At 38.4% G+C, this 23,645-nt stretch overlaps 1 protein-coding gene across 1 annotated transcript in view; it reads right to left on the bottom strand.

The window, feature by feature from the left end:
- The window catches only part of PPP3CA (protein phosphatase 3 catalytic subunit alpha), a 203,264-nt gene that overhangs the window by 8,591 nt on the left and 171,028 nt on the right, over positions 1–23,645 (bottom strand). The window contains exons 9-11 of the mRNA XM_061993547.1: positions 15,522–15,647; positions 12,764–12,838; positions 3,873–3,957 (exon numbers count right to left, since the gene is read on the bottom strand). Coding sequence (XP_061849531.1) covers positions 3,873–3,957; positions 12,764–12,838; positions 15,522–15,647 — 286 coding nt within the window. The remainder of the gene's footprint in view (positions 1–3,872; positions 3,958–12,763; positions 12,839–15,521; positions 15,648–23,645) is intronic.

Genomic DNA, 23,645 nt, shown 5'->3' with positions numbered 1-23,645 from the left:
AAGAAGAATCCCATATACCAGTACAGGCTGGGGAATGAACTCTTAGATAGTAGTATAGAGGAAATGCATCTGGAGGTCACCCCTGGTGGACAGCAGGATGACCACCAATGTCCCAGCAATGTGCCCTTGTGCCCAAGAAGGCCAATGGCATCCTGGGATGTATTAGAAGGGCTGTGGTGAGTTGGCCAAGAGACTTTCTCTTCCCCCTCTGCCCTTGTGAGACCGCATCTGGAATATTGTGTCCAGTTCTGGGCCCCTCAGTTTAAGAAGGACAGGGAGCTGCTGGAGAGAGTTCAGTGCAGGGCTACAAAGTTGATGGAGTGGAGCATCTCCTTTATGATGAAAGGGGCTCTTCAGCTTGGAGGAGACTGAGGGGTGATCTCATTAAAGTTTACAAATACATAAAGGATGGGTGTCAGGAGGATGGAGCCAGGCTGTTCTCAGTGATGTCCTATGACAGGACAAAGAGCAGTGGGTACAGGCTGGAACACAAGAAGTTCCAAAGAAACATACGGAAAAATGTCTTCAATGTGAGGGTGACAGAGCACTGGAACAGGCTTTCCAAGATGGGTTGTTGAGTCTCCTTCTCTGGAGACACTCAAAACCCACCTGGATGAGTTCCTGTGTGACCTACTCTAGGTGGTCCTGCTCTGGCAGGGGGGTTGGACTAGATGATCTTTCAAGGTCCCTTCCAACCCTTAAGATTCTGTGATTCTGTGAAGTATATAATAACAATAAGCTGGAAGATGCAAGCACAAACACAGAATTTAGTTCCACAAACACTTGAGGATAATGAGTTCATCTATCAAAACTGTCTCAGTAATTCACTACTTAGTTTTGATTAGAGCTACAGGTCCTGAACTACTCATGTATTTCAAATAACTCTTATTTACCTCCACATATACTCTTTAAGCTCTGTTTTTGGGTTGAAAGTAGCACTTTCTTTGTACATAGCTTTCTTCGTGAAGCAGTCAAAAGTTTCCTAAGCAATGAGAACTAATGCAACAGCCAGAATTATCACAGTGTTTTCATAATAACCAAAATTATTGCTTTCTCTTGATTATCTGCCTCTGAAAGCAAATGTATGTTCTGCATTTTCAATTCAGTCTATTTCCATTTCTCTTCTGTTGTTTTGTGTTTTTTAATTAAACTGCAATGGCACTTTTAGCTTCACCTTCATAGGATAAATTTATTCACTCTATTTTTATTTATCTTTCCACTGAATATTCCCAAGAAACCTGTGTATCACAAACGTTGAGATTTTTTCAGTCTTCAGTGTTCCTTATTTTCTATTTCATCTCCTATACTTCCATTTTAAAAGAAGGAAAATAAACTCATGAAATAGTTTATTTACCTCCCTCCTTTCTAAATATGTCCAAAGAAAAGTCAGAAACAAAGTTGGAGGGGCAATGACAGGGAATCACGAGGTTTTCCACTGAACATAAGCCAATTTTTCCATGTTGACTGTTCTCAGCAAAGCTCATTTATAACATTGGAATCTCAATACAACACTGTTTTCATATCTTATTTTGAGATTAAAGTGGCTGGAATTATGTCAGTTTTACATTCAGGTTATACCCCTGAGGAAAGTGGTCACTCCAGCTCAAAAGGATAGACTGAGTCCTCTGAAGGCTGTCAGGTCAGGCACTGATCATTTGGAAACGCTTTATCAAGAATTAGTGGGATAAATTTCGTAAAACGTCGATGATTCAACCAGGAACGTCAAAGGTTTTTTAAATAGTGTCAGTGCAGTCTTGGCAGGGTTACAAACAATTATCAGACACTTGAGTGTTACATGTGGATTGTGTTGGCAAGACACAAAAAAAGCCCTTGCTTTTCTGTAGAAATAGTATTTGCCAGACTAATCTTGTGTAATTTTTGCTGTCTAGAAGCCTGTCCCCTAGCTGAGAAGGATCACCCTTTCCCCACAAAAGAGAGAAGAGGTACTCCCAGGGGAATATGGTGGCTGAGATGAAATGTCACTCATCATCCTGAGATGTACGAAACTGTCCATTGGAAGTACCTGTTTATTTTCTGACTGCACCTCTGATAACACTAATGATGGGCTGTATTTGCTGGCTAAAGCTAAGAAGGAACAAATATACTCTTCATCTTCAGTCTCTCCTGCACTAAACAAGAACTGTAAAAGGCTCATCAGCTTCAGTGAGTGAAATGCTGGCTTCTCTACCAGGTACAGTCCATTACAGTCTTCTGGAGATAGCGGAATGTATGTGGTAGGGGTAAGAAATCATCTCACGACTGAGATGAATTTGACTTTTGTTCAGAGAATGATCAAGACTAATTTCCCTCAGTGCCTCAAAATGTTAGTTTTCATGAAATAACTTAAGAGAGCTCAAAGTTTCAAATGGTGCTAAAACCCTAAGCTATCAGGCTCACATATATCACTTTACAAAAATTATCACACACAAAAAATTATGCTGTAACCTTCTTCCATCATTGAAACTATTGAAAGTCTCCTGCCCCAAAGCTCCCTTTGAAAAAATCTTTGACATATATGTGCAAGTTACCAAAGCACAAGTACCTCACCTGAGCATCCAATTTTAAGCCTTTCTGCATATTTAACTCCAGGTTTCTGTTAAATCAATCCTAAATTTCAAAAAGTGCTCTGCAACAAAATACAGTGGATCCAGAAGCTGCAGTTCAAGGATATGGGAGAGAGCCAGGTTTCCCAAACTCTGTTTGCTCAACTATCATCAGAAAAAAATAATCATGCTGTTTTATGAAGGTGGTGGCAGTGTCAGCTCCAGGCTCTCCGCCAGACTTGGTACAGAGGAGCAGGTGGAAACATTTGATTGCTCTCCTGTCTTGTTTAGGGAAACGGCTCGATGCCAATTTCTCTCTTTTTTTTTTTATGGGTTCTACTTTGAAGTAGCTTGTGCATCACCAGTAATTCACACATAACACTTTGGGAACCCCAGGTACAAAGTCCTCCATCTCACTATGTTATTTAAAGCTATGCTGCAAGCTGCAACACGTGGGCAAACTGCTGTGTCCAACTGAAGCACCCACTGACAACCTGCCCACTGCCTGCACACTGCAGAAGAGTCTCAAATCAAGCAAGTTTGAGTTTAATCTGAAACGATACGTATTCTTCAAGTAATTATTTTTCCTTTTTTTATACCAATTGTACAATCATACAAACACATTTTTTAAGACTGACTTGATTTTGCCACAAATGGACTACAGCACAGCAACACACAATTTCCGGAGAAAAGAATCCTTCTGCTGAAAGAGGTGGAGAACTGTTTTTCTATATTTAGACATCAGCAGAGCATAGTACAGCATGTTTTCTCTTCTGCTAAGAGACACCAAATGGAGAGTTCTAAACATTGGGTAGCAACTAGTTACTCATGTTCATGTGTTTGGAGGAGTGCAGCCCAACGTAATGAGTTGCTGCTGCCTGCACCATGATTTCCCAGACTTTTAGTTAAATGACCCCAATGCTTTCACCTTTAATCATCTTTACTCATGCCAGTGGCAACACCTGTGGGTGACACAGTAGGACAGTTGGCTTCTTTTTTAATGAGATATCTGGAACATACCCTTTCTTCACGGTTAACTCTTGCCTCACAGTAGCTAAGAGTTAATTAGTACACCTTTTTTTTTTTTTTGCTGGTCTTTTGTTTGTCTCTTTTATGAGACAAACTGAGGAAGAAGATTATTCAGAGTCATAATAAACATCAATATTGTATAAAACAACAATCTTTAAAAGGTTCCTGTAAAACTCAGTTGAGTGGTATATTAAAATATCAATTTTGCTGTTTGATTAACAGTAGTATGCTCTAAGTAACCATTGAAAGATGTCCTTTAAGATGAAAAAAAATCTGAAACAGCAACAAAAAAAGTCTTACCTTAACACTGAGAAAACTCTAGCCATTTTTCCTATTGCTCTTATCTTGTTCCTTATAACCTCCTTCCGAGCAGCAGCTGTTGCTCCTATGGAAAATGCAATAAAAACGGTTATAGGGAATCGCAATATATCACTATTCTGAACTTTAAAGGCAAGAAACACCACATAAATGCCACGGTTTCCCAGCCTAAGCCATATTTGTAGTCAAACTCCAAGATACTATTGAGTTTGTTATTTACAGCTCATGACAGATCACTTTTGAACCACCTAGGTATTAGTACCTTTAGAGATGTGATCCCTTCCTGCTATCCATTAAAGCTGCATGCTTTTCCATCAACTTGTGCTAGTTTTCCATTTACAAAACATTTTCAGAGAAGGCACTCTTTTAAAAAGAAATTTCTTAGAAGACAGTCAAAATGCCAGATATTCAACATGAACAGTGCCTGAACCATTAAAAAGAAGAGTTCAACAACAACAAAGTTAAAATCTATTTCATAACTTTATCATTTGAAGTGAAAAACAATCATATTTCACTTTATTTTCTAAAAAAAACCCTAACTGAGTTAAGCTGAAGGCCAAGAGGGTCCAGTGGGGGTTTTTGCATCCCTATTTAAGAAATATTTAAATGGTTATTGAACCTAAAGGCATAGCATGAAGTGTGAGGGATTGTGCAGGCTGAGTGTTTAAGAGAGTTCCAGAGATGCAACTTTATTCTTGTCACTGCTATGTTCTGCTCAAAATTACAATTACTTTGAAATTTGTGAACTCACACAATAATCTGCCTTAAAAGAAAATAAAACGCTGGAACAGAGACTACAGTTCATCCATTTTTGCATGTGTACTTGTTACTTGGATATTATCAGAACCTGAAGTATTATTTGTGCATGCAAGAGAGAACCACCTGAATAAGAAAATCAAATAATACTAAGTTAACAGAATAATGAATCTCTTAATATGGACCCCCCTCCACCTCCATGTCCCCAACAAAATGACTTTTTATACTAAGTAAATCCGTTTCACTTAATTATCACATAATCACACCATAACCACATACATCTTAAAGACTCATCCCAAAGATTACTGAAGGAAAGGTAATCTTGGCTCGTGTGGATGCTGCTTGGTAGCTCCTGCCTTCAGAGCTTCAAGAGCTCAACCTGAAAACCACTATGTGAGGATAATGCTTCCTTCTTCACTGCTTTTAAGTACAAAAATGAAAATTTCTGTTTTCAATTTCTATAAAATGAATTGATTTCCTACAGTGGAGTCCATCATGGATGCAAAAATAGCAAAAAGGACCAAAAATGAAGCATTTGCTTATGGCAGCAAAGGGGACAGCCCCGGAGAGCTGAGGCAGTAGCAATGCCAGTACCGGGCAGAGGACCAAGACATTTCCAAATGTGAGTGACAGATGTAAGAGGTGAAAAGCTGCAGAAGACAGCCATGAGGCCTTGCTGTGCAGATCTTCCTTCACTGTGTTCTGAGCACAGTGAATGCAGCCAAACAAGCTCAAAAAGAAATGTGAGTGCCGCTGAACTCCGTAGCAAAAGTCCCGTCTTCTTCAGCTGCACCAGCGTTTCACACACTGCTCCTCCTCTTTGCAGCCTCAGCCACTCCAGGCAGTGCTGGAGACTTTGCTGAGTGACTTTGGGAGCTGACTATGCAACAATTCTCAGTTTTCTTCATGCAATCGTGTTGATGGCAACCCCACAGCTGGCTCTTCCATCAGGCACTGTCATCTTTCCTACTGCAGATTTCTCAGTTACAATTGAACTCCTAACAGTTTGAGACTTGTGTTGGAAATGCAAGCATTGCTTCATGATATTTACTAGATGACTAGGTGACCTAGCTGATACCCTGGCATTTTGGAAGAATTGAAAAGGAGACACTTTTTAAACTTCTGTTCTGTGCTTGAATTTCAAAACAAATAGATATCCTTTGCAAAAACAAAAACCCTTTCAAAATTGAAAATAAAATCAACTCAAAAATCCTAGAGCTGTTCAAAAGAAAGAAACTGCAGGAACAAATATCACAGTTAATGACAAAAACTCAGGGTGAAACTCACTGCAACTTTTAATATTGTGGTCAAAGTCAAGCTGAATCCAAAACAGTGCAAGAGATGAGCTTGATAGCCAGGCACAGGGAATCCTGCAGAGATTCTTGGGGAATCCCATGTCCCTAACCAGTCTGCATGCAAACAAGTCCACATGAACCCACTTCGTACGTGCCCAAAGCTATCAATGAGCTGCATTCTCAAATGGTGGAAGCTGTGTGCTTACGTACTGGGCTGTGTTCCTGTATCTGCTGATGAGCATAAACTAGACATCAGACATTCATGAATGTTACTTTTGCACGCACTCATCTTTTGGGGCAGCCATTAAAAGCATTATTTCCATTTCTAACTGTCCTCCTAGACTGTCTTGGAATGATGAACGAAGTTCAAACTGAAAGCAACTGTGCACAGAATGATGGCTTTCAAATCTCCCACGTTTAAAGATGCAAATATAAAGAACAGATATTAAAAATATAAAGATATGAAGTCTTAGGAATAAATATCTTAGACAATAAGAGTGGGAGAAACAGTTGTAATTCAGCTCCAACTGAATTAAATGTATTTGTAACAGCTTAATGAAAAATTTCAATTGAAAAGTAACGATTCAGCATGGTTCTTCAGGAAACAGGGTACACTCCTGCCTCAGTTACTATGATCTCACAGAATTGTACTCCCAAGATACACAAGACATGGTTTTAATCCTTTTTTCAGTCCTGAAAGCACTTAAACAGTTTGTCTTTCCCCCCCGACAATTGTCACTAACCCTACTTGTTAATTACAAACCCAAACTATTCTAGTTGATCTTGTAAGTGTATTTGACCTTTCCCAGTCACTCTTTAAATTCCGGAAGAGTTGAGAACTGACAAATGGAAATATAATTTATGACAGAGGTGAAGTATAATCCTCTACACTTTCATGTAATGTAGGAATGGAAAAAACTCCCACCTTAATCTTAAAACATAACATGCTCAAAGGCAACATTTTGTTTCTCAACAATACACATAAACTGTTAGTAAAAAATATATATAAATGATTTTTAAGTTCTAACAGATCTGTGAAAGTGACTCAAACTATTCCATGTTTACTAAATATTAGTGATGATTTTATTTATCTTATATGTTTAAAATATTATTTGCTAAATAATGCATCTGATAGTCACAATGTTTTATTGCTCTGTTAGTTTTGACTGAATACTATTAACCTGATAGAGTATTTGGATTCCCTAACCATTTATACATAATGCTTAGACTCACATTTCAAGTGTGAATACCCCAGTTTAGTATTCTGAAATTCACCGTTATGCAAACCCTTACAGATTACTTCAGCTACACTCAAACATAAGCCTGTGTGAAAGCAAATGGGTCATAAACTGAAAACTGCTTATGGGTTAAGAGGGTTAATTTTAGCCTTTGAAAATATTGCCTGATATCTTCTCTGTTTTTACTTTTCTTGCAATATCTAAACAAATCCTGTTTGCATGAGGGAACCTAAAAAACCAGCCAACTTTAAAACTGAAGTGGAAAAAGTACGTGGAAGATAAAAGAAAAGCTTTGAATCTTACTTCAGTTATTTAACAATCTCTCTTGGATCTTGGATTTGTGGCATCCACAGATTTTTCAAAATGGCTACGTAGGACTTACGTGAAATGTAATTTAGACCTTCAGATTAAGAAGAAGAACAATGAAAAAAGACTAAAAACTCTGAAAATCTTCCAAGATGTAGGACAGAAGAGATAGAAAACAAAACTGAGTAAAAAATTCAACCTCAAATCCCTCACTGGTATCCTATTACATGTTATTTAACTAAGCACTAGGAAAATTAATGAAACTTAAGCCTTCCAATTTATTGAATACCTTTCTTCTGTGCATAAGTGGGGTCTTCTTATGAATTCCAAAGGGGGAGGGGAAAGAAAAAGATCAGTGATGTTTGTAGAATGAAAATAAAAAATCATATAGAACATTTTGACAACATCAATGGAAACGAAATGTTTAAGTAAAGTCTGAAAAACAGAAAAGAAACAAATTAGCCAAGGAACATCCAAAACTAAAGAAATAGACTGAGAATGGTGGGGGAAAAAAAGAGAAAAGAAAAAAAAACCCCTTTTCCGCTTAAAGCCTTGTTAGTAGATTTTGCAGGAAAATAACATGCAATGCAGGCAGAAGATCAGCAACAAAGCTTAGCCTCGGTGTTTCCATCCCTTAGATGCATACTTTCTCCTCTATTATTACAGCTGCTTTGATGTGGCTTAATTACTTCTCAAAAGCAGACCCCCAGTTCATTTGAGGTTTGCCTGCCTGATGATACCTCTTTTCTTAGAGGAACCAAGCCAGTTCTTCCAGTTTACTTACATCTGATACTGGAAAGAATAGCTTACTATCACAGACATTATCTGCTGCTTCTGCCAAAACCTGGGTTATCTACCACAGGCATGGATTTGTTCAAACAGTCCAGCAGATTACAATCATCAAATTTTATTTCAAAATCAACTATTTTTGAGAGCAAGACAAGTACAGCATAACTGCACTGTGACATGTATTTTGGTGCTGAGGGACATGGACTAGTGGTGAGGTTAGTGGTTGAACTTGATGGTCTTAAAGGTCTTTTCCAATGGAAATGATTCTATTTAGTGCACACTTCTAGGTTTGTCCAGAGGCAGAGCACACCACTGAGCTGTATGTACTATGGGTCACATGAAAAATGCTTTGGGCATGGAAAAAACCATACCTGGCCAAATAAATGAATGAATGAATAAATAAATTCAAAACTTCACATTAAAATGCCCTTCTGCCACCAGCTCACAGAGAGTAGATCTACATTACAGCCCAATCTTGCTGCTTTAGAGGAAGAACATAAACCAGGGGGAAAATCCCACAACTTCTCTTCTGGTTAATTTTTAATGCCTTGAAAAGCTTGGACAATCTCACCTGCCCAGGTAGTATCACAAACAGGGACTTAATGACAAGGCCTTTGTTTTGCTCAGTCAAGCTCTGTGTTAGTCGGCACAAAGCTTTCCCCAGGTGCAATTTATTGCAGGAGACCTATGACAAATTTCCTATGCCACTGTTCACAGTAGAATCAGGTTTTGATTGGCAGGAGATGTTTGACTTGGTAATTCTCTTTAGGCTTGGACTACAGCACTGTGCTGGGGAGGCTGTTTTGCAGCCAAGGAATAAATTCTGCAGCTAGCATTGTGACAGCAGCTTTTCCACTGGAAGGCTGAGAGCTACAATGTTGCAGGCAATACAAAAATTAGTGTAGGTAATTTAGGAGTGTCTTTATGCCAAATCATGATAGCAATGCACACAAAGCAAGTTGTCTACTATATTATTGCACCCTTTTAATTAGCAGCTTAGTTTTTTTTTCAATCAAATGCATGAGGCCAGAAATGCTGCTAATTACAATAAAAGAGGAGTGTAACTGTATGCTGGCTAGGTAGAAGTATTTGCAGCTCCTGTTGCTAAGCAATATGTTTGATGCACAAACCATACAGCACAAGAACTAACGTTCACTCAAGACATTTTTTGCTGGATCAGATTATATTGCAACCACCATAGCAAACGGGAAAGAGAAAGTACAGCAAGAGATAAGAAAACTTGACCTATTGTATCCTCTCCTTTTTAAATCAAGTGAAACCAAAAGGCCAACACAGGACAGCAGGGAGAGATAGGATTGCGATTTAGGCTTTCTCCCACTGAGCATACACAGAAACTGCTTACAACAAAATGATCAGGTCCCCATGATGTGTTTGCTTAAGACAAAAAACCCCCAAACAACCCAAAAAACAACAAATCAAAAACAAATCCACAAAAAAAGGAGAAAAAAAGGGACTACATGCTGTTGAGCATCCTGCTCCTGGCTAGATGCAACATGCATGACTAAGAACAAAAAAAAAAAAAGGGGGAAGGCTCACAAGAACATCATGCAGTGAAGTCAGGCAATACTGACAGGGTTTTGTTTTGAAGGGAGAAGTGAGAGGGGAAGACAGAGGGCAAGAAATTGTAAGAGAAGATAACAAAATGAATGATCAGTGCAAACCATAGTTGTGGATCATTCCCATTACATGTGGGAACCCAGGTCAGGGCATGTTCAAACTGCAAGGAGAGAAAGGAAATCAGCAGTGAGCCCTGAAAACTACTGATGATATAAAAATAAGTGATGATTTTACAGAATCATTCCATCAAACAAAAGGCATCTGCTGTTGCAGATATCAGTCATTTCCTTCTGTGGGAAATACTGCTAAAGAAAAATGGCAGTGGGTGAACAGGACTGTACTGTTGCAGTCCTCCAAGGATGCTTGGATAGAAATCACTGAAGAATAAGAGGGGAAATGTTGAATCACTACAAGACTGTCAATATACAGCCCTTACAGAAACAATTTTAAGCTGGTAATCTTTTCAGTCTATTTCATCGAGAACACAAATGAAACACACCTTGTAGTTTCTCCCCTAAAAGGCAAGGCTCTAAGGAAAAAAAATCTAAAAGAGGGAACTCAACTATCTCTGAGAGAAAAAAGATTTTCCTTTGTTGTACAGATAATAAATCAGAACCTACCAGGAAATCATTAAAGATACCAGTCTCCATTTAAATTTACATGACCCTCAAATTTACTTTTATGCCTGAATCCTTCAGTTTCTTCCATGTGCATGATCCCCATGAGCCCTCTGCTTCCAGTGGGCTGGAGGTACAAGTGTGTACCTAGGAGCAAGCTGCAACACCATGATGACAGATCCTATCTTACAGCTCTAAGGGGATTATCTGGGAAAGCAACCATGAACATACGCCAAGCCCTGGTTTTAGCTATACATGCTAAAGACAACAACATTTCTAATATCTTCCTTAATGTAATTATTTACACAGAGGAATCATTCGTATAGAAAAAAATCCCCAGATTTAGACAATAGTATTAGCATTACAGTACCAAGAATGGTTTAATTATTCCTCATCTGGAAACTTTAATGCTGTTAGATACCATTCTGCAGTACACACACATGCAAGCCCAGAGGACTTTACTCTGTCTCCCTGCTTGGACACCTGCAATGCTGCAAGATTCACATCTGGAGAAGTGCCACAGTAAAACTCCCAGGCAGATGGCAGGAGGTCCACCCTCCTCCCAGAAAAACTGCAGTGGAGGCAGAGACCTCCAGCAACCGGAGAGGGCTACTGTCCCCAAAGACCCCTAACACCTCATCATTTCTGACTGCTTTTCAAAACGTGCTCCTGAACTGTAAGATAGGGATGGAATGCTGACACTAAAATTTCAGAAAAGGACTATAAGCATTGGCCTATATTTTCTCAATGGAAATTTATAGTACAACCCTAAAGGAAAGATTAGGCCTATGGGGAATTAATTTAAAAATTCTTCCCATAAAGCCTTTGCTTTGGCATTGTGTTCAGTGGGCTTTCAGCCTGTGCTTAAATGCTCTCTTGAGTCAAGGACTTTAAGCACATGGTTTTGTTGCTACTGTATTTGATTTTACAGTTTTTACTCATTGCATGATTCCATACTGTTTCATGTGTTGCTTTAATTACATAGTAGCTACTTATCTAAATTTCATGAGAAAAAAAATTGGGCACAATATTCAAACAGGTGTTTTCTTCTCTCCGCTGATTACCGGTTTCAGTAAATGCTGTCTTTGTACCAAGTCCTGCAAGATAATTGCTCATGACCACACTCTGGGGCGGATGCAGAACAGGGAATTCCATCTGGCTTTTCAGAGGAAAATCAATACGCTATCATCCATATCGTTCTTCTCCATTGCAAGTGAAACAGTTGTCAAAACCCGTGATCTAGCTTCCTCTTCCAAAGATTAAAAATATAGGCTTTGAGAGAGAAGTTTAATTATTAATTACAAGTTCATAAAAAATTTGTCTTCCTTGAAAGGTCTTCATTCTCCTTGTTTATCCATTCTACCTACAAACATCTTGAGAATATACAGTAGTGCTCAATTTTTCCAGCTTCTTGTTGAATTTTTTATTATTTCTGTACTTTTCCTAGATTTAGTTTTTTAAAACACTGGAAGCATTCATAGTATGAATGTCAGAGATTCATGAGATTTTTTTTTCAATTTTGCTCAACTGAAAAGAGATATTGAGAAGCTGCAATTAACTCATGCACTGAAAACCAGAAAATAATGGTCAATAAAATAAATATACTTCTAAGAATACTCAAACTGCAAGATATAAAGTATCATTTACAGTCAAGCCAACAGATACAAGGCAACTTATCATCATATAAACACAACTCAAATGACAACAGAAGTGACTATTCCTCTCTGCAGAAATTTCAGGTCAGAACATTCTCTGTGTTTACCCATTGACTTGTATTGATTCTGTTGCTTCTTAAAGCCTTTTAGATACACAAGTGCATTAAAAAGAGGAGACTAATGAAATATTTCAAGTACAAGTCTTCCAAAGTTGTGATACTAATGTTTCGGAAGGAGCTCTGCAGGAAGCTTATTTCATTGCATTCATTCATTGCAGAAGATTATTTCATTGATTAGAATTAAACTTTCTATGGGAATCTGTGGGAACTTACATATGAAATCAACATTTGACTCCTTCATGACGACATGACACAGATTTCACAGATTTTCTCATTTTACTCTCATATTCATTTTACTCTCACAGAAGTATAAGACCAAGGAAAGGGTTAGAATAGGGCAGAATATTCATTAATTCTTCACAAAGCATGCAGAAAGCAAATCCATTGGACTCCAGCACAATAATTGCTTTCAATGGCACAGAACTTAAACAGGACTCAGAAAATCATCCCAGAGTTAGTAAATAATTTTTTAAAGTAGTCTCAAGGCAAACAATTTCAACCAAGGGCAGGAGATTCTTACCATCAAACCCATCTTCCTCTGTCCCCAATTCATCATCTGAGCAGATATTCAGCACATTTACCAGCATCTCTGTCACTAAAATGGAAGACAAAAGCAAAATGTTAATATTAAAGTTTCCTGGTCTGTCAGAGAGTAAACTCTATCTGTAGTAGTGTTAAGGAAAATTCGCTACAGAAACTGCACTCACGTTTTAAACAACGTGACTTTGGTTTACAAATGTAGTAATATAAAGTCTGAAGCTTCTCGTGTAGTTAATACAAAGTACAGGCTTCCACAGAAATAACAAATATGACAACAAAAAGACCTTAAGAATAATGTGATTACAATATCTCTTTTTTCAATTGTCAGTGAAGTAGGTAACCTTTCTTTTCCTCCCCTCAATACATTTTTCCCTTTCACTCAACTTGGGCAACAGAACTGATCACCCTTCCTGTTGCTGCCACATTGCAGTAGGATTTGATTTCCCTGCTCAGCAAATGGAATGACATTTCAATTGAAAAAAATACAGCAATAAGTATCACAGAATATTTATTTATTTATCCAGGTTTTGGACACTGTATTTTCAGTTCAACACAAACGTTAATCCTTGTAAGATGCCCACAAAGGGGTAGTGTATCTTGAAATCCAGGACAAACAGACTAGATGATCAGTGAAGATCCCTTCTAGCCATAACTATTCAATATTCAATAGAAACATCATTATCAGTGAATCCAGACTGTACTCAGTTTATTAACTTTGCAACTTGGCATGGAATGGTTTGCCTCAGGCTACCTCTAATCTGGTCTCAGCTCCTTCTGGAAAGGCAACAGTGAGACACTAACCACAGAGCACACAGGAGTAAAAACAGACAAAAAAAAAACCTAGAAAAAAAAAAATCACAACCAAGAAAATGTAAATTAGAAATCAAAAAACCCAAAGTTACTAGGTAAAATGTGAAATCATTAGCAGATTGAGAAAAACTCCACTACATCTACATGTAGTAAGCATCAATTAAAAGGGTTACCAGGCATATCTAATCTTGCACTAGCTACACAGGTTGAAACTTTAATTTTTTTAATCAAATGGTTATTAAAACCCTCTTCTGTGACAACTATGATAGCTTGGAGCATTAGAAGAGTGGGACAAAGCTACATTTCTTCTACATTAGTGAAGAATTTAATATTTTCCTTTGACAGGATTAGTGGAAAGCTTTTCCACATTAACAACAACCAGGGAAACTAACAGCTTCCTACCTTGGATGGCCTTTAAAGTAAAAATCTATAAAAAAAAGAGAAATAAATAAAAAGCTGTGTAGAACATCACCTCTTACATCCATGAGTTCTGTTTTGCAAAGAAAGGAAAAACATTGATGTCACTTCTTGGAGCTTTAAAATTTCCAAGCAATTGGTAATAGTGACCACTGGGAAGGCATGAAGGAGGAAAAAAAAAACAACAAAAAAAAACCAACCCAAGAAAAAAAGAAGAATCCATGGTCTCTGAACCTCAACAAATCTGATTGTGTGTGTTTCAGCCCCATTAGAGGAGGGCACTGACGGGAAGCCTGTGAAAAACTGACCTTATAGAACATCTTACAGGACTGCAACATGTACAGACAACAGGCCCATCCTAAAAATGGACTGCCTGAGTTTAGGGCTGAATAAAAAAAAAAAGGAAGTGTTTTATCTACTTCACGAGAGTCTGCAACACACATCAGTGTGGATTATGTAATATCTCCATTAGTGGAAACAGCTGTCCATTCTTTGTTAATCCCCATCTGATTGTCTATCTGCTTTGTTCACAGAGACCTCAGGCGTCTCACCAGTGGCTTTCCTTGTACAAAAGAGTAGATGAAAACAAAACTGATTATGACTGCAGGTAAAAGCCACAGCTGGCTGTATTTTCAGTTGTCTATTAAGAGAGAACCGTTATTCCAAGCAGCTTTTAAGAATTTATTATAGTTTTCTGGCAGTAATTGCTGTTGCAGCAATATACTATAATGGAAGGATCAAAGCAAGCTTCATCTCAGGCCCTCACTAAAATGACTTAGGGTTTAAGCAGTTTGTGTTATGTATTCATTTAATATGTTAGACCAAAGTGTTTTCATGCCCTTTGTGTGCTTGCCATTCGTAGCTTGAAATTATCTTCAGGCAACATCAAGAGCATCATGTTTCAATAAAACATCATTTATGTTCTTCAGTGTTTTCTGGCCAGTGATGAGGCACTGTACACACTGCACAGAAAAGGGGATGAGGCACAGGTTTTCTTTCTTCCTGTTGTCTCTCTGCTCTCTCTGGGAGCAGTTAACCAGACTGGGTCTTAACATTACCAGTTGTGTGTTTGCTGGTGAAAATGCAATCTGTCATCATCTTATCAGAAAAGTAAGCTGGGTAAGGATGTAACCATGATGCAGTGAAGTCTGTTGTGATGTCCCTTGAGTGGTAAGCAATGTCCAAGGAAAACACTAAGAGCTTATCAAGGAACAACTATTGAGAATTTTATTCAGTGAAGGCAACTCTGGTCTGCAATGTCACAAAACCTGTTTCTACAGCAGAAACATAATGGCATCACAGCCTGGAAAGAGCGGAAATTTTAAAAACACAAGAGAGTTGTGATTAACCACTGGTAATTCCTTGCTCCTGAGGCCTGTTTCTTCAAATTTGTCCTTGAAAGCAAATCATGCATATTCAAATTATTCTTGCCATTTCAAATAAGGCAGGCCATATGCACAATGACTGAGACATCATCTTGCAGTTCTTATGAACAGAGCCAATTTACATACCTTTCTCACCCACAAATGGCAAGGACCAGGTAAACACATCCATGAAGTTTGGAAGCCAGTACGGATGAGGGGAGCAGTTGAACTGTCTGATATTCATAACGTTGTTCTCATATTTCAATACTGCAGCTAGAATGTAGAAAGGAAAGAAACAAGAGAGATATCAGCCAAGCACATGTGACTGGTCACCAGACCAGTAATGCTCACAGCGTGCACAGTCTGCTGAGCTGCTCACCAGCTTTCAATCATTTGACCCAGTGTCAGGACTTGACTACTATATATAATAGGATGTCTCAAAGAAGTTACAAGCCATTTCCAGTCTAAAAGTGGTGTCGTCAGCTTTCACTGGCACTAAGATGGGTTGGTAAGTGAATTAATAACTGAGTAGTCATGAGTGCCAGGTCCGTGATCTGCCACCAGCAGGGAACAAGGCAAACTATTCAAACCCTTACATTTCAGTTACCTGAGCTGCTCACAACCACACTTTGGAGATAAAGAAAAGCAGTCTGAATGCCGCTCTTCAAATGAATATTTCCAATATATTTCATTCATAGTATTGTACAATAGATGATACTTCTTCTCATATTTTTCTAACTTCAGGCAAGCAAGACTGTGCTCCCAATAATATGAATGAAAAAGAATATAATTTGTCTTGCACCAATTAAAATGTGTAACATTCTTGTCAATACACACACACAAACGCACACACAAAAGACTACATTTGGCAATATAAAAAAAAAAGGAGAAAGGGACAATATCAATTTGGTTAGGGAGGAGCAAAGTAATCATGTTGAAAATGAAGCAGATGAAATAAAATGAAGTCTACAATCAGTCTAGATGACTGCCCTTATCAAAACTTATTTTCCAAAGCATGATTTTGCCCAACACTATGCTATCACTACATTCCATATCACGTCTAGACTTCCATGCACTTTTAAAATTTTTAGTAAGTGGTTATTAGTGTGCTGTAGATTACTCAAACCTTGGGCCACTCGTTGAGGCTGCCTAAAAGAATTCAGAGTGGCAATGAGTTCAGTGGCTGTTTGTATTTACTGAGCTTTAAGTTATGTATTGAGGAAGAGCTTTCAATAATCCAGTTTTTCAATAAAGAAAAAATCCAGTGCCAGATTTCTACTGTTCTTTTTATGGACCAGCTGCCTCAGCCTGGGAAACAGTAAAACCAAATCTCACTCTTTCCTTCTCCTTTTTTTTTCTTTTTTCTTTTATTTTCTTTTCCATCTTCTTGCAAAGACATATGTAATCTAAAATCTTAATAATGCAGTTGAGACTCAACCTGCTAGCAGTATCTCTAACCTAATCAGGGTATATTTTGATTGACAGAATCTGTTTCCTGAAATTCAGTAATTTCTAAATTGCACAGGCACAGAATATATGTGCTGCTGGATGTCAATAGAAACATTTATGAAATGGAAGATCAAGTATTTCTTTGCTCATGGAGAAAAAGGTAATATTGAGATGATCATCTAAAATCAAAGGGACTCACAACTATCCTGAAAACAGAGAGATATAAGTTTTCAAACAATACAGGTACAGGAAACTGCAGACCTGATCTGCAATCAGCATGGAACTAAGATAGTCGATGCAAGCTGAAGTTTCCATTCACTGAAAAAGGTGCCAGCACTTTACATTTTTATTAGGAAAAAAAAAAGAAAAGGATGGGGTCTCACTTTTTTAAAGACAGTCCAGTGAACTTTACATGAAGTTTGCTTGCCATCTCATTACCAGCATCTATGTTTACTTCTGAATATAGTGCCTGCTCAGATGTTTACTCTTATGTAGACAGCGCTGACTTCACTACATCTTGCTAGTCATCACCTGCTCTTGTAGCAGTTCTGATGAGCTGTCATCAAATACTTTGTAAGCTGGAGACAATATACAGCACATATTGGAAGACATGTATGCAACTTTAAGTAAATCAGCTTCAATTTGCCTTTTTAAAGCTAATAATTAAGCCACGCTGATGAGATTTAGTAACCTGTGATTCTCAAAATCATTGTTCCTCAGCTTTAGTCAAAGAAAAATGGGTCAAAGCAGCAACACATGTGATAATGCCCTTATAAACAATGAAACAACGTGAATCCAAAGTATTTCAGATATATACCATCTATAAAGAAAGAGGTACATCCTACTTCATTTTCCCCTCTTCTCCAGCTTTCCCACTTGTGGCTCCCCAGAAGCTGCATAACTGCAATATATCAAAGGACTGTAGGAAACACAGTGCATCACAAGGTTGACTGATGGGAGGGAAAAATTTCTTCTGATTATTCATCTCCTTCCACTGACTAAAGCATCTGTCAATCAGGCAAGAAACTTTCTTGATGCACAAGACTGTTCCTTCCTACAAAAATTTAAGAAGTTGCTTAATATCTTCCATTTTGTGGCTGATGACAGAGTCCAGAGTGACCTGGGAGTATCTGAAGCCTACTCTCTGGTTCACACTGAAAACAGCTTGCTAACATTTACACTAACTTTTGCCAGGCAGACATCCATCATTTAAATAAACCACATTTGACTCTTGCCCATCCTAGTCTGACAGTTGGCAGCCATTCTGCTTCCCAGGAAAATAAAAATGGCTTAATACGGCTATTAGCAAAAATGAGAAAATTAGTGTCAATGCTCTTAATATTTCCATCACTTTTTGGCTGAAATCACGTATGGCAGAGAGAAATTAATTCTCCTTCTATTACAGAGACAATTGCACAATAAAAACAAATAGTTTGTGGTTTTATAGCAAAAAATTAGTAAAAACCACACAACAAGAACCACTTAATGGTTGTGAAATTTCATTTAGAAGGACTAAAACTTCAACTTCATCATCTTAGTGAGCTGAAGTAGTTTCCTTTCCCACTATTTCTTCAATTTATCCATGAAGACCATTTCTAAATTCTATGAAAATTGAAGAAATAATTTTTAGAATGAACTTTTACAAATGATCTCTCAAAAAGGCCGAACCCAAAGTAGAACGGTTGGAAAAACTGCCAAATTAAATATAAATGGCTTTAGTTCATTCTGGTTTTGTTAAAGGAAGACAATTTATTTTGGGATTACTGTAAAAAAAATAAGTCTTCACACCACCTTATTAATATACACCTGAATATCTTACACAAGCCAGCTCTGCTGACATTTTAAAACTATTCTCCTCTGTAAATGACCTGAACAGCTCTCTCTCAAAAATAACTTTGAAAGCTACTTGAAGAAAAATAACACTGTGGAAGAGAGCAGCATAATAACAGAGGCAGAAGTCTTATAAAATAACCCTACTCTTAAAAGGATGAAATAAGGTAAGGTGGTTACCAATATCACTAACACTTTTCTAAATTGTTAATTTAAAATCTTTCATTTTACAAGCACAATGTATACAAGATATTTGCATTTGGTAACTAACCAAGATAATATTTAACATTACACAAGCTGGCACTTATTAAGATTCTACAGCTCTGACTACTCTCTAGTAGTCAGAAGAAGAAATTTCACCTGAATCAAGAAGAAAATGCTTCTCAGGTAACTGCAGGAGTTTCCCTGATCTTTTCTGGCCCCTTGCTTTCTTTTGGTCACAAGTCTCTCCTTCCCCTCTGTTGGCTCAGAAGAGGTTTGAGGGTTTCACCTCTGCTTCATTTCTTAGTCCACATTAACTTGATTCCTAAGTAGCTACTGGAGACCTCAGCTGCCCTGAAAAAGCAGGAATCTTTTGAAGATTATATGGCTACAGGGCATGTGGTTGGTGATGGAGGAGACAGAAGAAAGTGGGACGAGTTAATCTGGTTACAAAACCTCTAACAGGTAAATGTGACTCTATCTAATATTTTCAAGTTCAGTTGCTTATTATTCCAGGCTGCAACTCCTATACTTTTCTTTCCAAACATATACTCAGACAGATGCAAACAGATCAAGCCACCAGTCACAATTTTATTGTGTACAATCATCAACCAGAGCAAGAATCTTATTTTATTATTCTTAACAGTCACACACATTTTAACCTGATTTTGCTACTCGCTGTAGTAAATGAGTTTTAAAAGCTAATGTTTCATAAAGTGAAGATGTGCAGATATCTCAAATGACATTATACTTCTTTCTAATGCTAGTAAACCAAGATATCACATGCTGAAATCACATTAGAGTGAAATGAAACAGTAATGCAGTAGCATCACACAGTTTAGCTTTAAGCATTTAAGACTGGTACCTAAGCATGGAAATATGAGTGGTGAAAAATGCACAGGTAAGAGATCTCCTTCCTTCAGCTAAAAGTGGAGACAGTAATTCTAACTTTCTCAGGGTCAAATGTAAACATCCATTGCCATCAGAGATCCCATGGAGAATCTCCTTGGTCTCCCTCTGTTAAAGATGAGCCTAGAGCACCCTTGTCTCCTGTGTCATACTGTCAAGTCTGAGTGGATGTCTCAAATCCTTCTGACATCTCAAACGGTATTTTAAGGCTCTATGTTGGGAGCTGAATTAAGGCTTTAAGCAACATGAGCAATGTTAACCTGTGTGACAAATAGCTTGGGATTACCCAAAGATATTACATATCCTGCTTCAAGGTGTGCTGAATCTTTTTTTCAGTATAAATTATTTGATAACATTTCCATCTGAGGAAAAAGAATAATAAGCAGGACAGAAATACGAGCCTAGAATCACAAAATCTTAAGGTTTGGAAAGGACCTTGAAAAATCATCTAGTCCAACCCTCCCCAACCACCTAGTGTAGGTCACACAGGATCTCATCCAGGTGGGTTTTGAATGTCCCCTGAGAGAGAGACTCAATAACCCATCTGGGCAGCCTGTTCCAGTGCTCCATCACCCATCACAGTGAAGAAATTCTTCCTTGTATTTCTTTGGAACCTCTTATGTTCCAGCTTATACCCATTGCTACCTTGTCCTATCATTGGATATCACTGAGAAGAGCCTCGCTCCATCCTCCTGACCCTTGCCCTTTAAATATTTGTAAACATTAATGAGGTCACCCCTCAGTATCCTCTTCTCCAAGCTAAAAAGCCCCAGCTCCCTCAGCCTTTCATCATAAGGGAGATGCTCCACCCCATCATCTTGGTGGCCCTGCACTGAACTCTCTCCAGCAGCTCCCTGTCCTTCTTGAACTGAGGGGTCCAGAACTGGACACAATATTCTAAATGTGGTCTCATGAGAGCAAAATAGAGGGGAAGGTGAAACTTTCTTTACCTACTCACCACAGTCCTTCTAATAGACCCCAGGATGCCATTGGTCTTGGGCACAAGGGCACATTGCTGGCTTATGGTCATCCTGCTGTCCACCAGGACCCCAGGTCCCTTTCCCCTACACTGCTCTCTAACAGTTTGTTCCCCAACCTGTATATGGGGTACATGGGGTTATTCTTTCCCAGATGCAAGACTCTACACTTGCCCTTGCTGAATGTCATTAGATTTCTATCCACTCAACTCCCCAGCCTACATTAGCTACATGCTTTTAGATAAACCACTTCAAAATAATTTTAGTAAACAAGTTAACTAATTTTCCCGTATTTTTTTTCCTGAAAAGAGATCCTGGATTTAGAAAAGAAATAAAGTGAAAGGTCTCTTAAATTCTTCATACCTAAGAAAGAATTTCAAATTCTGATTTAAAGCCAAACTAACATCAGCATGAACTGTGCAACTGGGAACAGTGCCTTCTTCTCCAGAAGAGTTGCTAAGTAACCACAGTATTTTCTGCCTGAGACAGGTCAGGGACAAGTGTTAGTAAAATGCTAACGGAGTCTAAACATTATCAAAGGAAAAAATGATTTGCTATACAAGGTAATGATGTAAATAATACAGTACAGAAGCAGGGCTAATTGCAGTTGGGAAAATTTTTCCTTATAGCATGCTGAAGTTTTTTTTTAACACACGCAATTGCATCTTCCAAAGAAACAGTTCAATAGCATCCAAGATTTTGTCAATAGACTACAAAAATGACTTCTGGCACACTTCTCTGCATCAGCAATGAGATGGCCTAGATATCCTGACAGCTCCTCTTTATAAGCTTTTGTTTCCATGACAAGGCCTCGTGACAACAACAGAGAGAAAGTACTAAAGAAAACTGATAGGGCAAATAGAAGGTTATGCTGCTTCTCTATTGATCTCAAAGATCATCCTTGTCTTCCAGGTATATTACTCTGCCTTTTTCCAATAAAATTCATTTTCTTCTTAGATTCATTTGGATCAGGTACATTTCTTAACATATATCTATGGTACGATACATGCTAATACTTTATACCTACTTCATTAATATTTATCTGATATGCTAACAAGCAAACTGATGTACAGCTGGTTTTGATTTTTTTGGTATCCCAAACTCTCCTGTGTACTTTCTTTGTTTCTTTCCTTCATCATCTGCTTTTCCTTTCAACAATACCATGTGTACGTTGCTGGAAGAGACATCACATTCTTTCTTTTCAATAGCTTCAGATTGTCTCATGGTTTTCTCACCACTATGAAACCTAATCTTTAAAAAATGTTCAAAACATAATAGTCTGTCTTTAGGCAGCTAGTTAAAATTGTTCACTCAGCCAAAAAGCATGCACTTCCTGAAGTGACAGCCAGACGCTAAAATATGAGGTATTGCCAATGATTTACAAATAAATTGCTTGCCTCTGTAGAACTTCTGAAAAATGTCTGGCTTGTTTTTTTTGTTGGTGTTGTGGCACAACTGGCATTATAGCAAGTCCTAATTAAAGCACTGAGAAATATTAAGTGCAGGAATGAAGGTTTAGATATGGTACAAGACCAGCTGATCATACAACACAGCAATTTTTTGCACTGTCTTACTCTGTTGCCATGGAGATTTTCTCCAGGAGATGGGCACCCTCAAACCCAAGGAACAGACCTGTACCTTCACAACTTTCTCAGTTTCCTTATTGGTACAGGCTATCTCCAAGGCCATGAACTCACAGGTAACTATCATGAAGAAATTAGCACTTATCTTCTTGCATGAGGGCTTTTGATCCTCTCCAGAAAGAGTAGTCTTTGAAAAATGATCAGTGCACCAGTATTTATTGTAACAAGTTTAATTAATAATCTTAAAATATCTTTTTCTTTATGCCTTTGAATAATATAAATGAAAGCACAAATGTTGAGAAAGTTATAAGAATACTGAACAGAAGCTTGAGAATTGCCAAGAAAATGATATAAATTTCTCCCCTTTGCCAATACTTCTAAAGCCTCTGAAACACCCCCTGAAAGAGTGTATCTCTGCCTCTACTAACTATGCAGGGAACCCCTGACAGGAGCCTCCTAATTGAAAAACCTAACTTTGGCATCTGAAGCTGTGCATGTGTGTGGGCTGGGTTTGTGACAGGACCAGCAGCCACATGACAGACAAATTGCTTATGCAGCTTTCAAGACGCAATGGCCAGTAACCAAAAGGATACAGAAAACTCTCTTCAGTGCCAGAACCCAGAGGAGCAAAGCCACAAGAGATTTCCATGGCATGTTGGCACTTTGAGACAGCCCACGCAAATGGTCCACTGCAGCATTACTAACAGAAGATATCATAGAATCATAAAGTGGTAGGGTTGGAAGGGACCTTTAGAGATCATCTAGTCCAACTCCCTTGCAGAAACGGGTTCACCTAGATCAGGTTGCATATGAACATGTCCAGGCAGCTCGTTAAGACCTCCAAGGAAGGAGACTCCACAACCCCTCTGGGCAGCCTGTGCCACTGCTCCCTCACCCTCACAGTGAAATAGTTTTTTCTTATGTTTAAGTGTAACTTATTGTGTTCCAGCTTCATCCCATTACCCCTTGTCCTGTTGCTAGCTACTATAGAAAAAAGGGATGTCCCAACCTCCTGATACCCACCCTTCAGATATTTATAAATGTTAATAAGATCTGCCCTCAATCTCCTCTTCTCCAGACTAAACAGCCCCAGTTCCTGCAGCCTTTCCTCATATGAAAGATGTTCCAGTCCCCTGGTCATCTTGGTGGCCCTGTGCTGGACTCTCTCCAGCACTTCCCTGTCCCTCTTGAGCTGAGGAGCCCAGACCTGGACACAGGACTCCAGAAGAGGCCTCAGCAGGGCAGAGTAGAGGGGGAGAAGAACCTCCCTTGACCTGTTGGCCACACTCTTCTTGTTTGGGTACTTTATCTTCAGCTACTCC

This window comes from Colius striatus, chromosome 3, assembly GCF_028858725.1.
Source record: "Colius striatus isolate bColStr4 chromosome 3, bColStr4.1.hap1, whole genome shotgun sequence".
Taxonomy (NCBI): Eukaryota; Metazoa; Chordata; class Aves; order Coliiformes; family Coliidae; genus Colius; species Colius striatus.
The sequence above is the reverse complement of the archived record's forward strand: the minus strand, read 5'-3'. Positions and strand labels throughout refer to the sequence as shown.